Source organism: Patagioenas fasciata, chromosome 8, assembly GCF_037038585.1.
Source record: "Patagioenas fasciata isolate bPatFas1 chromosome 8, bPatFas1.hap1, whole genome shotgun sequence".
NCBI classification, from domain to species: Eukaryota; Metazoa; Chordata; class Aves; order Columbiformes; family Columbidae; genus Patagioenas; species Patagioenas fasciata.
Genome location: NC_092527.1, coordinates 7,268,038 through 7,282,560, shown reverse-complemented (window position 1 = coordinate 7,282,560; position 14,523 = coordinate 7,268,038). Strand labels below are relative to the sequence as shown.

The following is a 14,523-nucleotide window of genomic DNA, read 5'->3' as shown; positions in this document are numbered from 1 at the left end:
GTGGCACAGGGGCTGTTCTGAGCAACTCCGGCGACGCGTGGCCGCAGGACAAGGGACACTGCCGGCACCTCCTGGTACCTGAGGGGAAGATCCTGACCGGGATCCCCACACTCGGATCACCCTGGCACTCGGCTGCCCATCACTGTTTATTGGTGCCGCTTGGCAGTGCTTCCTCTTTTGGTCATTGCCGGTTGCGGGGACGGTTCAATCGGGGACCCCCAGTGCTGTCCGGCTCTTGGGGTGCCGATGCATCCCTCTGGGGCCGGAGGGGCTGGAGCAGCCTGGGAATCCTAGTCCTGCCCAGCTCTCGGGGCGCCGATGCGTCCCGGGGGGGCTGGAGCGGTTGGAGCAGCCAGGGATCCCGAGTCCTGCCCGGCTCTCGGGGTGCTGATGCATCCCTCTGGGGCCGGAGGGGCTGGAGCAGCCTGGGAATCCTAGTCCTGCCCAGCTCTCGGGGTGCCAACGTGTCCCGTGGGGGCTGGAGCGATTGGAGCAGCCGGGGACCCCCAGTCCTGCCCGGCTCTCGGGGTGCCGATGCGTCCCGTGGGGGCTGGAGGGGCGGGAAGAGCCCCGGTGCCCGGGAGACCTGGGATGAGGCCGACTTGTGCTCCGAGGAGGCGGTGGTGCCTGGGGGCGAGGAGCAGGGTCAGAGACATCCACAAACAGGGTCCTGGTCCCCACTCTGCAGCACACAGGCTGGTGTCCCACTCTGCCCAGGACCACCGTCCCACACCCCCCACCTGACTCCAGCTCCAGCACAGGGATCTGGTGCCCCAGCCACCACTGGCTGGTGGCCGGGTTGTCCCCCTGCCTTGGGGACAGCTGGGGATTGTCCCTCGGGAAGCCTGGCAGGAGAGTCCAGAGGAAGGCAGGCTGGGGGAAGCCAGCGGGAAGAAGGGTGGGGGAAAACCTGGCATCCCGCAGGCGTCCTGCCTGCCCCGCTGTCCTCTTCGGGCCTCCCGGGGCCCCTCCCAAAGCGCAACCCCACGTACCTTCCTTGCCCCCCCGCACAGGCAGCTGTCCGTCCTGCCGGTCCCTGGAGATGCGTCTGTCCCTGCCCAATAGCTCTGTCGCCTTGTGCTGGGAAGGAGAGAGCGGGCTGGCTGAAACACGGGGCCCCATTCGGCATCCCCAACAACCCTCCCACAGACAGCTCTCCCTGGGGACACTGAGGCACAGATGCCCGTTCCAGGCTCGGACGCCGCCACCGTAACCCTACCTGTGTCACCCTGAGCTTGCTGGGGAGCCGAGCGAAGGGCTGTTGCGGCCGCGGGGTGCTGGGCGGGTGCGGCTGGAGGCAGCGCTGCTGCGGGGGAAGGATGGTGTGCTGGTCCCCGCAGCTCGGCGGCACAGGGGGGCGCTGGCATTCGCCTGTCTGCTCCCTGGGAGATGGGACATGGGGGTGCTCAGTGCCCGGCACTGCAGCACCACATGGTCACCCCATGGCAGAGAGGGGGCCGCGGCTGCAGCGCCAGCACCCATCTCCCAGTGTCCCCCCCAGGGGCAGGGGCTACTCACGGGCCAGGCGCAGGCATGCTGAGGGGCTGGTCACAGGACAAGCCCTGGAAACGGGCCAGCAGCTGCCTGGAGGAGGGAGAAAAGGGCTGGGTCAGCTCCTGGGGGACACACAGCCCTGCCTGCACGCAGCACCGTCCCCAAAGCCACCGCTGTCCCTATGGCACTCACTTCTTGATCCCAGCCACCTCACCAGCTGCTGCTCGCGACACCTTCTCCTCCAGCTGCTCCTGGAGGCTGTTCCATTGCTCCTCCAGCTGCTGCCGGAACGGCCCCAGCTCCAGGCGGTCCAGCTGTGGACGGGAGCGCACCAGGATGGGACGTCACGGTCCCCGGGGGCACGGCCGGCTGGGGACCCTCGGAGGGATGCTGCCTTAGGCTGCCAAGCCCCCAAGGTGTGCACAGTGGGGACCTGCCAGCCCTCACCTTGGAGTCCATCTCTTCCCTGAGCCGTCGGTGGACTTGGTGCCAGCCCTGTTCCTGGCCTGTCACCCGGCTCGTCAGCTCCTCCATCTTCTCTTTCAGCTGCTCCACACTTGCCTCGAACTGGCTGTGGCTGACTTTGCCGGCCAGGGAGGTTTTGTCAGCTTTCTAGCAACAGAGAAAGGCAGGAGAGCGCTGGGGGAGGGATGGAGGGACGCTGGGTTGGGCCAGCTCCCATCCGGAGGAGAGGCAGAAGTGGCTACATGGCCCGCTCACCCCGTCACTCCCGTGGGGTTGGTCCCACCAGCCAAAGAAACCCAAGTGGGGAGACAGAGGGACCTGGCGAGTGACCCACAGCGGCTCTGCAAGCCCTCCCTCCCCCTGACCGGTTCTGCCACCAAGCACCCGAGGGACAAGGGGCATTTGTCACCCTGCCCAGGACCCCCTTGTCTGGCGCCAGCTCCCCTCCATGCCGTACCGCAGCGATTCCCAGCAGCAGCTCCTCCTTGCCCGCTTTCTCCTCCTCCAGCCTCTCCACGCACCGGGACAGAGCCTTCCAATGCAGAAAGCACCCGTGATGCCACGGCAGGGTGGCAGCTGCCTCCCAGCCAGCCGAGCACCCCCCGCCTCCCCACCTTCCCCCAAAACCTCCTGGAAAGGCATTTGGAACCATTGCAGGGCTACGAGCGGCTTGGCAGGGAGACAAATCCCTGCTGGTCGCCAGCCTGGGCTCTGCCTGGATGATGCTCTGAGTCCGCGGGGGTTTCAGCCACCCACCTCAATGGATTTCTCCTCCTGGCAGCGGTGATCCAGGAGGCCCTGGAGGACGATCCTGAGCTTCTCGCAGTCCCCTTGCACCTGCCTGACGCTGGCCTGGATGTGCTTCAACAGCTGCTCATCCTGCTGCAGGGAGGAAGGTGACACGGTTGGTGCCATGCAAGGCGGGGCTGGCTGCCCCGTGGCCACAGACCCGGCTTACTTGGCTGGTGACGACGTGCTGGACGAGCTGGGCCACGTGCATCCTGGTGTCCAAGATGCCCCCTGCCAGCTCCTGCCCCGCGCTCTCCACTATGGCTCTCAGCTCGTCCAGCTGCAGGAAGGGGAGCAGGAGTCACCTCTGAGCTGGGGTGGATGCAGCCAGCAAACCCAGGTGCCATGGAGGCTCAACGGCCCCATCCAGCCAGGAGACGTGTCCAGGACCCCACCAGCACCACCCCAGCGAGCCAGAAGGTGCTCAGAGTGCTACTCCTGGACCTCACCTGTGCCTGCAGCTGCTTGGTCCTCCTGGTCACCAACGTCTCCAGCGTGGCCTGGATCATCTCCTGCTGCGCGGACCTGGCCAGCAAGATGGGGCACAGGCAGGTTTAACCTCCAGGGGCCACTCAGCAGGTGTCCCTCACCCCCCCACACCAGGATGCTCCAGCCCCCCGGACTCGTCGCAGCCCTGCAGGCTGGGAAACCCTCTCCCGCCATTTTACCCCAGCTGCAGGGGGCTCTGGTCGCTGCTGCCCGCTTTCCCGTCGGCTCCAGCCAGCCCCAGCTTTCCAAAGGCCTCCTCCAGCTGCCTGACCTGGGAACGGCGGTGGGGGCAGAGTCAGGGCACGGCCCCTGTGTCGTCCCAGCACAGGGGGCCTTTGGCTGCCCCACCCTGCCCAAACCCCCCCAGCATCCCCACAGCCCCCTCCGGGACTGCTGCTGGCTCACCTCGTGCTTAACGTACTGCAGCTCATAGTCCATACCCTGCAGGGAGGACACCCAGCCCTGCAAGGAGGACACCTGGGTCTGGAGGTCAGCCAGGATGTGGGCCATGCTCTGCTGGCCTAGAGGGAACAGGCCAAGGGGACATGCTGTCGGCGAGGGGGTCTTTTCCACAGGGCCAGGCTCTGAGCAGAATGAGCCCCCGACTCAGGGTGTCCCCACGTCAAACACCCCCTGCCAGCTCCCCCAGGGCTCTCACCTCTCTCCATGAGTAGCTGATGCTGTTTCTCAAACTCTGTGGAGTTCACGTGGGTGAAAGTCAGCTCATCCACTCCATTCCTCTGGGCACCGTAGAAGTGCATGGTGCTCTGGGTGCCGGGGACCTCTGGCTGCATGGTGGCGCTGGCATCAGAAGTATTCGCTGGAATGGAGGTGAGCCCTGCCGACTTCTCAGGGGGCGCTGGTGTTCCCTGTGCCCCTTCTTGCATCCCCAGGGCGCCAGGCTGTGTCCCTGGACTCCCCTCGCGGGTCCTGGGCACAGGCTCTGTCCCTGGTCCCTTCGGCCCCAGGGCTGAGCTTGCCCCACGCTGCTTGTCCATGTCCGACTGGGGGGGCTTGGCAGGGGCAGACTGGCCCCCAGTGCTCTCCTGGGAAGAGAAGGCAAAGAGGAGCAGGTTTACGGGCAGCCGTGCAGCGGTGAGGACAGACCCCAGGGCCCCTGCCGCGTCCCCTGGCCCTGTCCCCAAAGCCCGGCCTCAAGCTCAGCACGAGAGCCCAAAGGCAAAGGGATCCCAGGGTCATACTGTCCACATGGCCAGGGGGACGGGACCCCCGGCATCACCGCCCAGCACCGCCAGCCCGTGGCCCATGCCCCAGGGACTGACAAGAGACTCTACCTGGGAGATGCTGATCTCGTTGGCTGTGATCTTCATCTGCCCCACGTCGTCAGCCAAGGAGGTGCCCTGGGAGCCGCTGGCGGTCCCCTGCAGCGGCTCCTTCCTGGGCAAGTGCTCCTCTGGCTCCCGGGGCTGCTGCCCTGTGCCCTGGGTCCTGTCCTCCTCCTTCTCCAGGCCAGGCTGGTCCTTGGTGGCCTGGTGTCCTCCCAGAAGGGCGGTTGGTCTGTGCCCCGGCTCCAGAACAGGCAGGTCCTGCAGGCCCAGGTGTCCCAGCACGGACTGCAGCAGCCTGTGCAGCGACGGCAGGTCCACAGCCCCATCGCGGGATGTCCCGATGGCAACATCCAGCAGTTGGGACAGGGTGAGCGGGGCCATCGCTGCCGTCCCACAGAAAATACGGAGCCTGATTTGGGGGGACTGGAGCCTTTCTGCCTGGAGGGGCCTGGGAGGCTGTGAGGGATGGTCAGCCGGCAGCTTCCTCCTCCTCCTCCTTGCCAAAAAAAGGGATCCAAACGCCGAGAGTGATCCAAATATCTAGTGTGATCCAACCGCCTAGAGTGATCCAATCGCCGAGAGTGAGTCAATCGCCGAGAGGGAGCCAAACACCAAGAGTGATCGAAATACCGAGAGTGATCCAAAGCCAAGAGTGTGCCAAACGCCAAGAGAGATCCAACCGCCGAGAGAGATCCAAATGCCGAGAGTAAGCCAACCGAAAAAAGCGATCCAACCACAGAAAACGAGCCAACCGCAAAAAGCGATCCGACCACCAGTGATCCAACCACCGGAGTGATCACAGGGTGGGTGATGCGTGACAGGACAATGTGCTGTCCCTGTTGCTCAGCAACGCCCCACCCTGGAGCCAGCGGGCACCGCCCCGGGTCCCTGCAGCTGGCACTTGGCTGAAGGGACCCACAGGGATGGAGATGCAGAGAGGTTCCCGGCTGCCTTTCCCGCTTTCACCCCTAAAATGTGCCCGGTGACGTCTCCTATGTGGCAGCAGGGGACTGCAGCCCGTGCCCAGGAGAGGCAGCTCCCTGCAGGGTGGGTGTCCCTGCACAGGAGGCTGAGCCATGGGCAGGGAGATGATGCTGCCCAGTGTGCAGCGTGGGCCGGTCCGAAACTGCCCAGGACACCAGAACCAGCAAGGAAGCACCTTCTTTTAATGATTTTTTTCCTGAGGTATCAAAATGCATGACAGAGCTCAGCGTCTCCCCAGCCTCAGACGTGGGAATGGTGGAAGGTGCTGCTGAGAGCAGCAACACGCGGACTTCTAGCAAAGAGCCGCGTAAGCAGGGAAGAAGAAGCGCAGCTGGGCACGTACTTCCACTCAACTCCAGGAAGCATTCAGACGCTGGGAAGGCCTTTGAACCCACCTGATCCGTCAGACAAGTGCTCAAAAAAATGATCAACAAGAACTCATTTTCCCTTATAAACCCGAGTCCAAGTGTCACACGGTCAGAGCACCCCCAGCTCTCTCCTTCGGGCGGGCACTCGAAGACAACGTCCAAGAAAGGATGAGCGTGGACAAGCAAGACCCAGAGCAGACGCCTTGCTCTTCTAAGAGCTATGAGATACCTGTTTTCAGGCATTAAAAACAAAGCGCATAGATCTGATGTGCGTGTGGATTTTTTTTTCCAAGCCCCGGAATGCAAGGAGGGAGCAGAGAGATGAGGAGATGGGGACAAGGTGCACTGAGGCAAGAAGCTGACCCTCTTTGGAGGGATCCTCAGCCTTAACTGCAGTAACTGCAGAGCGGCCAGCCCAGCAGCTCTAGAGCTACGTCCAGGGACCGGTGGAGCTTTCTGGAAAGCACTGGGGACCGGCAGGAAAAGCTGAAAGAGCCCTCAAGTGCCCCAGGGCCACCCGGCTCCCGAAAGAGCACCCCAGCTGTGCAGTGGGACAGCAAGAGCAAGGGGTGGATCTCCGGGCAGAAAACAAGAGATCAGGCTGGACGCTGAGGACATGGCAGGGACCACCCTGCGCTGCGGCTCCTCCGCGGGGGCACGAACGACACCGCAAGGCTGAACCCATCAATCAGCCTTTTCTCCCGGCAGGACGAGACGAAAGAGGGAAAGACGCAGCGGAATAGAAGCTCCATCTCCTCCTGGTTTGGGGAGTATTTGGAGCAAAGGGAGCTTCATTCTGCAGATCTGACTCTGCCTGCGTTTCAAAACAACATTTAAATCCCCTACAACACAAACGTGTAACGTGGTACCAGTCACTCCCAGTTGCTCCCAATGTGGTTCCAGTCACTCTCAGTTGCCCTCAGTATGATCCCAGTCACTCCCAGTCAGCCCAGACACTTGGGCCTAACCGGGTTCTTAGCCCACAGACATCTAAACCTGTGGTAGACAATACGAAGAACAATGCCAGGGTGGCGGCTCCCAGTAACGCCAAGACACTTGATACTTTCAAAATTAAAATGCCTCCCCTATGGAATTTGTTGAACTCGTCATACCAGCTATTGAATTCTACCAATCCAAATATCACAGCAGATTGCTGGCTTTGCTTCGATGTAAGGCTGCCCTTTTATGAAGCAGTAGGTGTACCCTCTAAACCAGAACTAATAGACGGGCCCTTTTATGAAGCAGTAGGTGTACCCTCTAAACCAGAACTAATAGACGGGCCTAACCCATCGCAATGCCTTTGGAACACCACAAACATCCCAGAAATTACAATGCAATACATATCAGGGCAAGGCTCTTGTGTCGGTAAAGTACCCCCTCAGAAAAAGGCGTTATGCGCAAATGAGATCAGGCTAGGAAAAGAATCGAAAGCCAAATGGTTAGTTCCTGCTAGCAATACCAAGTGGATATGTTCAAAAACTGGAGTCACACCGTGCGTTATCCTTAACGTATTTGATCAAAACAATGAATTTTGTATACAAGCAATGGTTGTTCCTAGGATTATATACCATCCAGAAGAATACATATATGATCATCTATCCCATTCAACTTTTAATCACATACAAAAACGGGAAGCCATTACCGCTCTGACCATAGCTGCCCTGCTAACTGTAGGTGCTGCGGGGGCTGGAACAGGAATAGCCTCGTTAGTCGAACAAAACCAAAGATTTTATTCCCTCGGAGTAGCAGTAGATGAAGATTTGGTTCGAATTGAACAATCGACCACCGCCTCAGGAAAGTCATTGTCGAAATTTGTTTTACGGACTCGTAGAAGACTAGATCTCTTCTTCTTACGACAAGGCGGACTTTGTGCGGCTTTAGGAAAAGAATGTTGTGTATATGCAAATAACACAGGGGTTGTCAGAGACACAATGGCCAAACTTAGGAAAGGTCTAGAAAAGAGAAGAAGAGATAGAGAAGCCTAACAAGGATGGTTTGATTCATGGCTTAACCACTCACCATGGTTAACAGCCCTGATATCCACCCTAGCAGGGCCGATCATAATGATCATTCTAACACTGATTTTCGGACCCTGCATACTAAATAGGCTGATGTCATTTGTTAGAAGCCGGCTAGAGCAAGTTAATATCCTTTTGCTTGAATGCCAGCAACTACTTTAAGAAAAGCATTTACTAATTTTATCCCTAGTTATCCCTACTAACACCCCATTATTAATAACTACCTCATAGTTTTCACCTGTTCACTGTGCCCTATCTTTTATGTTATGAAGTCTCCCTCTAAAGATTTTTTACAAAGTATTACACTAAGAAGCATATATCTTTTGTAAGGCTTCTATATTTATTTTTAGTTGTGCATGGGGGGCGGAAATGTTGGCAGTTAGGGTCTGGCGGCCGGAAGATCTCGCGCTGTATGGAAAGATAGTAGCCCCTGACTTGATAGGTGTGGTGTTTCGTGTGTTATCTAAGCAGGCAGAAGTGACATTGTAAAACTCAAGGTATATATTGCTTTGTTACCTATCAATAAATGCCATTTGCTGTCCACCACATGGGTGTCTGCGACCTGATGGACCGAGTGGCCGGAGAGTGGTCGCCGTGCCGTTCCTGAACCAGGTCGCCGCTGCCACCCTGTGCGTGCAACATCCCCCTACTTTGCTCGGGAGCTGCATTTGTGCTGTAGGTCCTTGCCTTGCAGAGGCGCCAGTGCCCAGCCGTGTACCTGGCTGATTCGCCCCACGCCTTGCTGACTTGACTTTCTGGCTTCACCTCCGACCTGCTGCATCACAGCAGCCCAGCGTGGGCATCAGTGGACGCAGCCACGAACCTCTCTGCTCTTGCTCGAGTCCCGCAGGGCTGCATCCCATCGATGGCACCAAGTGAGCAGCATCCTCCTGCTGCACCCCCAGCTCCCGCACAGCCCCTTTGGGGCCACCAGCCACCCTGGCAGGGGCCATGGGGGTCAAACAGTGCTGGGCAGGCCAGGGGGGCCAGGGGGACCACGGCAGCACAGGGCGGCGCAGACCCGGGCAGGGGGTGGCACAGGGGCTGTTCTGAGCAACTCCGGCGACGCGTGGCCGCAGGACAAGGGACACTGCCGGCACCTCCTGGTACCTGAGGGGAAGATCCTGACCGGGATCCCCACACTCGGATCACCCTGGCACTCGGCTGCCCATCACTGTTTATTGGTGCCGCTTGGCAGTGCTTCCTCTTTTGGTCATTGCCGGTTGCGGGGACGGTTCAATCGGGGACCCCCAGTGCTGTCCGGCTCTTGGGGTGCCGATGCATCCCTCTGGGGCCGGAGGGGCTGGAGCAGCCTGGGAATCCTAGTCCTGCCCAGCTCTCGGGGCGCCGATGCGTCCCGGGGGGGCTGGAGCGGTTGGAGCAGCCAGGGATCCCGAGTCCTGCCCGGCTCTCGGGGTGCTGATGCATCCCTCTGGGGCCGGAGGGGCTGGAGCAGCCTGGGAATCCTAGTCCTGCCCAGCTCTCGGGGTGCCAACGTGTCCCGTGGGGGCTGGAGCGATTGGAGCAGCCGGGGACCCCCAGTCCTGCCCGGCTCTCGGGGTGCCGATGCGTCCCGTGGGGGCTGGAGGGGCGGGAAGAGCCCCGGTGCCCGGGAGACCTGGGATGAGGCCGACTTGTGCTCCGAGGAGGCGGTGGTGCCTGGGGGCGAGGAGCAGGGTCAGAGACATCCACAAACAGGGTCCTGGTCCCCACTCTGCAGCACACAGGCTGGTGTCCCACTCTGCCCAGGACCACCGTCCCACACCCCCCACCTGACTCCAGCTCCAGCACAGGGATCTGGTGCCCCAGCCACCACTGGCTGGTGGCCGGGTTGTCCCCCTGCCTTGGGGACAGCTGGGGATTGTCCCTCGGGAAGCCTGGCAGGAGAGTCCAGAGGAAGGCAGGCTGGGGGAAGCCAGCGGGAAGAAGGGTGGGGGAAAACCTGGCATCCCGCAGGCGTCCTGCCTGCCCCGCTGTCCTCTTCGGGCCTCCCGGGGCCCCTCCCAAAGCGCAACCCCACGTACCTTCCTTGCCCCCCCGCACAGGCAGCTGTCCGTCCTGCCGGTCCCTGGAGATGCGTCTGTCCCTGCCCAATAGCTCTGTCGCCTTGTGCTGGGAAGGAGAGAGCGGGCTGGCTGAAACACGGGGCCCCATTCGGCATCCCCAACAACCCTCCCACAGACAGCTCTCCCTGGGGACACTGAGGCACAGATGCCCGTTCCAGGCTCGGACGCCGCCACCGTAACCCTACCTGTGTCACCCTGAGCTTGCTGGGGAGCCGAGCGAAGGGCTGTTGCGGCCGCGGGGTGCTGGGCGGGTGCGGCTGGAGGCAGCGCTGCTGCGGGGGAAGGATGGTGTGCTGGTCCCCGCAGCTCGGCGGCACAGGGGGGCGCTGGCATTCGCCTGTCTGCTCCCTGGGAGATGGGACATGGGGGTGCTCAGTGCCCGGCACTGCAGCACCACATGGTCACCCCATGGCAGAGAGGGGGCCGCGGCTGCAGCGCCAGCACCCATCTCCCAGTGTCCCCCCCAGGGGCAGGGGCTACTCACGGGCCAGGCGCAGGCATGCTGAGGGGCTGGTCACAGGACAAGCCCTGGAAACGGGCCAGCAGCTGCCTGGAGGAGGGAGAAAAGGGCTGGGTCAGCTCCTGGGGGACACACAGCCCTGCCTGCACGCAGCACCGTCCCCAAAGCCACCGCTGTCCCTATGGCACTCACTTCTTGATCCCAGCCACCTCACCAGCTGCTGCTCGCGACACCTTCTCCTCCAGCTGCTCCTGGAGGCTGTTCCATTGCTCCTCCAGCTGCTGCCGGAACGGCCCCAGCTCCAGGCGGTCCAGCTGTGGACGGGAGCGCACCAGGATGGGACGTCACGGTCCCCGGGGGCACGGCCGGCTGGGGACCCTCGGAGGGATGCTGCCTTAGGCTGCCAAGCCCCCAAGGTGTGCACAGTGGGGACGTGCCAGCCCTCACCTTGGAGTCCATCTCTTCCCTGAGCCGTCGGTGGACTTGGTGCCAGCCCTGCTCCTGGCCTGTCACCCGGCTCGTCAGCTCCTCCATCTTCTCTTTCAGCTGCTCCACACTTGCCTCGAACTGGCTGTGGCTGACTTTGCCGGCCAGGGAGGTTTTGTCAGCTTTCTAGCAACAGAGAAAGGCAGGAGAGCGCTGGGGGAGGGATGGAGGGACGCTGGGTTGGGCCAGCTCCCATCCGGAGGAGAGGCAGAAGTGGCTACATGGCCTGCTCACCCCGTCACTCCCGTGGGGTTGGTCCCACCAGCCAAAGAAACCCAAGTGGGGAGACAGAGGGACCTGGCGAGTGACCCACAGCGGCTCTGCAAGCCCTCCCTCCCCCTGACCGGTTCTGCCACCAAGCACCCGAGGGACAAGGGGCATTTGTCACCCTGCCCAGGACCCCCTTGTCTGGCGCCAGCTCCCCTCCATGCCGTACCGCAGCGATTCCCAGCAGCAGCTCCTCCTTGCCCGCTTTCTCCTCCTCCAGCCTCTCCACGCACCGGGACAGAGCCTTCCAATGCAGAAAGCACCCGTGATGCCACGGCAGGGTGGCAGCTGCCTCCCAGCCAGCCGAGCACCCCCCGCCTCCCCACCTTCCCCCAAAACCTCCTGGAAAGGCATTTGGAACCATTGCAGGGCTACGAGCGGCTTGGCAGGGAGACAAATCCCTGCTGGTCGCCAGCCTGGGCTCTGCCTGGATGATGCTCTGAGTCCGCGGGGGTTTCAGCCGCCCACCTCAATGGATTTCTCCTCCTGGCAGCGGTGATCCAGGAGGCCCTGGAGGACGATCCTGAGCTTCTCGCAGTCCCCTTGCACCTGCCTGACGCTGGCCTGGATGTGCTTCAACAGCTGCTCATCCTGCTGCAGGGAGGAAGGTGACACGGTTGGTGCCATGCAAGGCGGGGCTGGCTGCCCCGTGGCCACAGACCCGGCTTACTTGGCTGGTGACGACGTGCTGGACGAGCTGGGCCACGTGCATCCTGGTGTCCAAGATGCCCCCTGCCAGCTCCTGCCCCGCGCTCTCCACTATGGCTCTCAGCTCGTCCAGCTGCAGGAAGGGGAGCAGGAGTCACCTCTGAGCTGGGGTGGATGCAGCCAGCAAACCCAGGTGCCATGGAGGCTCAACGGCCCCATCCAGCCAGGAGACGTGTCCAGGACCCCACCAGCACCACCCCAGCGAGCCAGAAGGTGCTCAGAGTGCTACTCCTGGACCTCACCTGTGCCTGCAGCTGCTTGGTCCTCCTGGTCACCAACGTCTCCAGCGTGGCCTGGATCATCTCCTGCTGCGCGGACCTGGCCAGCAAGATGGGGCACAGGCAGGTTTAACCTCCAGGGGCCACTCAGCAGGTGTCCCTCACCCCCCCACACCAGGATGCTCCAGCCCCCCAGACTCATCGCAGCCCTGCAGGCTGGGAAACCCTCTCCCGCCATTTTACCCCAGCTGCAGGGGGCTCTGGTCGCTGCTGCCCGCTTTCCCGTCGTCTCCAGCCAGCCCCAGCTTTCCAAAGGCCTCCTCCAGCTGCCTGACCTGGGAACGGCGGTGGGGGCAGAGTCAGGGCACGGCCCCTGTGTCGTCCCAGCACAGGGGGCCTTTGGCTGCCCCACCCTGCCCAAACCCCCCCAGCATCCCCACAGCCCCCTCCGGGACTGCTGCTGGCTCACCTCGTGCTTAACGTACTCCAGCTCATAGTCCATACCCTGCAGGGAGGACACCCAGCCCTGCAAGGAGGACACCTGGGTCTGGAGGTCAGCCAGGATGTGGGCCATGCTCTGCTGGCCTAGAGGGAACAGGCCAAGGGGACATGCTGTCGGCGAGGGGGTCTTTTCCACAGGGCCAGGCTCTGAGCAGAATGAGCCCCCGACTCAGGGTGTCCCCACGTCAAACACCCCCTGCCAGCTCCCCCAGGGCTCTCACCTCTCTCCATGAGTAGCTGATGCTGTTTCTCAAACTCTGTGGAGTTCACGTGGGTGAAAGTCAGCTCATCCACTCCATTCCTCTGGGCACCGTAGAAGTGCATGGTGGTCTGGGTGCCGGGGACCTCTGGCTGCATGGTGGCGCTGGCATCAGAAGTATTCGCTGGAATGGAGGTGAGCCCTGCCGACTTCTCAGGGGGCGCTGGTGTTCCCTGCGCCCCTTCTTGCATCCCCAGGGCGCCAGGCTGTGTCCCTGGACTCCCCTCGCGGGTCCTGGGCACAGGCTCTGTCCCTGGTCCCTTCGGCCCCAGGGCTGAGCTTGCCCCACGCTGCTTGTCCATGTCCGACTGGGGGGGCTTGGCAGGGGCAGACTGGCCCCCAGTGCTCTCCTGGGAAGAGAAGGCAAAGAGGAGCAGGTTTACGGGCAGCCGTGCAGCGGTGAGGACAGACCCCAGGGCCCCTGCCGCGTCCCCTGGCCCTGTCCCCAAAGCCCGGCCTCAAGCTCAGCACGAGAGCCCAAAGGCAAAGGGATCCCAGGGTCATACTGGCCACATGGCCAGGGGGACGGGACCCCCGGCATCACCGCCCAGCACCGCCAGCCCGTGGCCCATGCCCCAGGGACTGACAAGAGACTCTACCTGGGAGATGCTGATCTCGTTGGCTGTGATCTTCATCTGCCCCACGTCGTCAGCCAAGGAGGTGCCCTGGGAGCCGCTGGCGGTCCCCTGCAGCGGCTCCTTCCTGGGCAAGTGCTCCTCTGGCTCCCGGGGCTGCTGCCCTGTGCCCTGGGTCCTGTCCTCCTCCTTCTCCAGGCCAGGCTGGTCCTTGGTGGCCTGGTGTCCTTCCAGAAGGGCGGTTGGTCTGTGCCCCGGCTCCAGAACAGGCAGGTCCTGCAGGCCCAGGTGTCCCAGCACGGACTGCAGCAGCCTGTGCAGCGACGGCAGGTCCACAGCCCCATCGCGGGATGTCCCGATGGCAACATCCAGCAGTTGGGACAGGGTGAGCGGGGCCATCGCTGCCGTCCCACAGAAAATACGGAGCCTGATTTGGGGGGACTGGAGCCTTTCTGCCTGGAGGGGCCTGGGAGGCTGTGAGGGATGGTCAGCCGGCAGCTTCCTCCTCCTCCTCCTTGCCAAAAAAAGGGATCCAAACGCCGAGAGTGATCCAAATATCTAGTGTGATCCAACCGCCTAGAGTGATCCAATCGCCGAGAGTGAGTCAATCGCCGAGAGGGAGCCAAACACCAAGAGTGATCGAAATACCGAGAGTGATCCAAAGCCAAGAGTGTGCCAAACGCCAAGAGAGATCCAACCGCCGAGAGAGATCCAAATGCCGAGAGTAAGCCAACCGAAAAAAGCGATCCAACCGCAGAAAACGAGCCAACCGCAAAAAGCGATCCGACCACCAGTGATCCAACCACCGGAGTGATCACAGGGTGGGTGATGCGTGACAGGACAATGTGCTGTCCCTGTTGCTCAGCAACGCCCCACCCTGGAGCCAGCGGGCACCGCCCCGGGTCCCTGCAGCTGGCACTTGGCTGAAGGGACCCACAGGGATGGAGATGCAGAGAGGTTCCCGGCTGCCTTTCCCGCTTTCACCCCTAAAATGTGCCCGGTGACGTCTCCTATGTGGCAGCAGGGGACTGCAGCCCGTGCCCAGGAGAGGCAGCTCCCTGCAGGGTGGGTGTCCCTGCACAGGAGG

General features: G+C 62.1%; 1 protein-coding gene and 1 long non-coding RNA gene across 2 annotated transcripts; both read right to left on the bottom strand.

The window, feature by feature from the left end:
• Positions 1–1,393: 1,393 nt before the first annotated feature.
• On the bottom strand, positions 1,394–1,992 carry LOC139828533 (uncharacterized). Its single transcript, XR_011740223.1, has 3 exons — positions 1,942–1,992; positions 1,687–1,808; positions 1,394–1,584 (listed from the first exon to the last, which is right to left on the bottom strand). It is a non-coding gene; the product is annotated as an uncharacterized lncRNA (long non-coding RNA).
• A 6,436-nt stretch (positions 1,993–8,428) lies between these two features.
• On the bottom strand, positions 8,429–13,835 carry LOC139828527 (uncharacterized). The gene is made up of 14 exons (XM_071811556.1): positions 13,368–13,835; positions 12,824–13,211; positions 12,571–12,686; positions 12,345–12,436; positions 12,126–12,201; positions 11,846–11,956; positions 11,644–11,769; positions 11,345–11,419; positions 10,870–11,034; positions 10,615–10,736; positions 10,447–10,512; positions 10,148–10,310; positions 9,921–10,008; positions 8,429–9,555 (listed from the first exon to the last, which is right to left on the bottom strand). Exons 1-14 carry the CDS (start codon positions 13,833–13,835, stop codon positions 9,110–9,112), a joined length of 2,502 nt encoding a protein of 833 aa, XP_071667657.1. The 3' UTR covers positions 8,429–9,109.
• Positions 13,836–14,523: the final 688 nt, after the last annotated feature.